At 69.2% G+C, this 1,005-nt stretch overlaps 1 protein-coding gene across 1 annotated transcript in view; it reads right to left on the reverse strand.

The window, feature by feature from the left end:
* SLX1A (SLX1 homolog A, structure-specific endonuclease subunit) overlaps positions 1–999 on the reverse strand; it is a 3,615-nt gene extending 2,616 nt beyond the window's left edge. The window contains exons 1-2 of the mRNA XM_005881975.2: positions 629–999; positions 92–143 (exon numbers count right to left, since the gene is read on the reverse strand). Coding sequence (XP_005882037.1) covers positions 92–143; positions 629–816 — 240 coding nt within the window. The 5' untranslated portion in view covers positions 817–999. The remainder of the gene's footprint in view (positions 1–91; positions 144–628) is intronic.
* Between the last annotated feature and the right edge of the window lie 6 nt (positions 1,000–1,005).

Genomic DNA, 1,005 nt, shown 5'->3' on the forward strand with positions numbered 1-1,005 from the left:
CGAACTGCGGGCGGGAGTGAGGGCTTCAGGGCCGCCCCGGGAGGGTCCCGCGCCCCAGCCCATCTTCCTGCCACCCAGTCTCCTTCCTTACCCGAAGGGCGGCCACGGCGGAAGGGAAGCCGTGCACTATGAGCACCATCTCCCTGGGGAAGAGAACGAGGGCGTGGCCCGTGAAACGCCCCGCCCCCCCCGCTCCACCCGTGTCAAGCCCAATCCCCTCGCCGCGGTTCGCCTTCAGTCCTGCCGGAGAGTGGAGTCCTCACCGCGGGCGTCAAGCCTTGTCCACGAGGCGCTGCCCTCCTTAGAGGCCCGCCCCTCGCACCTGCCTCCTCGGCTCCGCCTCCGGTCACCGGGACTTAACTGCCTTCCCAGGTTCAATCTTCCACCCAGCCTGGCTCACCAACCCCTGTGGCGGGATCAAGCCTAAACCATCAGTCCCCTTCCTAACATCCTAGTCTCACAGGCTCCTCCTCCCCACAGGCTCCTCCCGGGAGACAGGCCCACCCACCTCACCAGCCACCCCAAGGCCCGGTTCTCAGAGCCACACCGGCCCCGCCCACTGCCACTGACTCTGCCCCGGGCCCGCCGCCTCCTTGAAGCCCTCCTCTTGAGTGACCACCCCTCTTACCAGGGCCCGCGCCCGCTGGTCCGCCAGGCCCCGCCTTTTCTGCGGCCTCCGTTGTGCTGCTGCACCCGACGAGCCGGGTTGACGGTGAACCCCACGTAGACGCGGCCCCGGTGCCGAGGGTTCAGGCAATAGAGCAGGTAGACGCCGAAGAAGCACCCGGGCCTCGCCGCGCCCCCCTCGGGACCCATCGGGACGTGGGGGTTGGTTGCTGTGGCCTCTGAGTCGGGGAGGGTTGGGTGCCGGGGCCGCGATACACTAGTCTGGGGAAAAGCCCTCGGTGGCGGCTGCAGCTGCGCGGGTTCGGGCACCCTCTCCTGGCTGGAGCTAGGACTCCAAACCCGCTGCGGAACCGCGGGCGGCGGCACCAATGAGCGTCG

The sequence above is a fragment of the Myotis brandtii genome, unplaced genomic scaffold (assembly GCF_000412655.1).
Source record: "Myotis brandtii unplaced genomic scaffold, ASM41265v1 scaffold698, whole genome shotgun sequence".
NCBI classification, from domain to species: domain Eukaryota; kingdom Metazoa; phylum Chordata; class Mammalia; order Chiroptera; family Vespertilionidae; genus Myotis; species Myotis brandtii.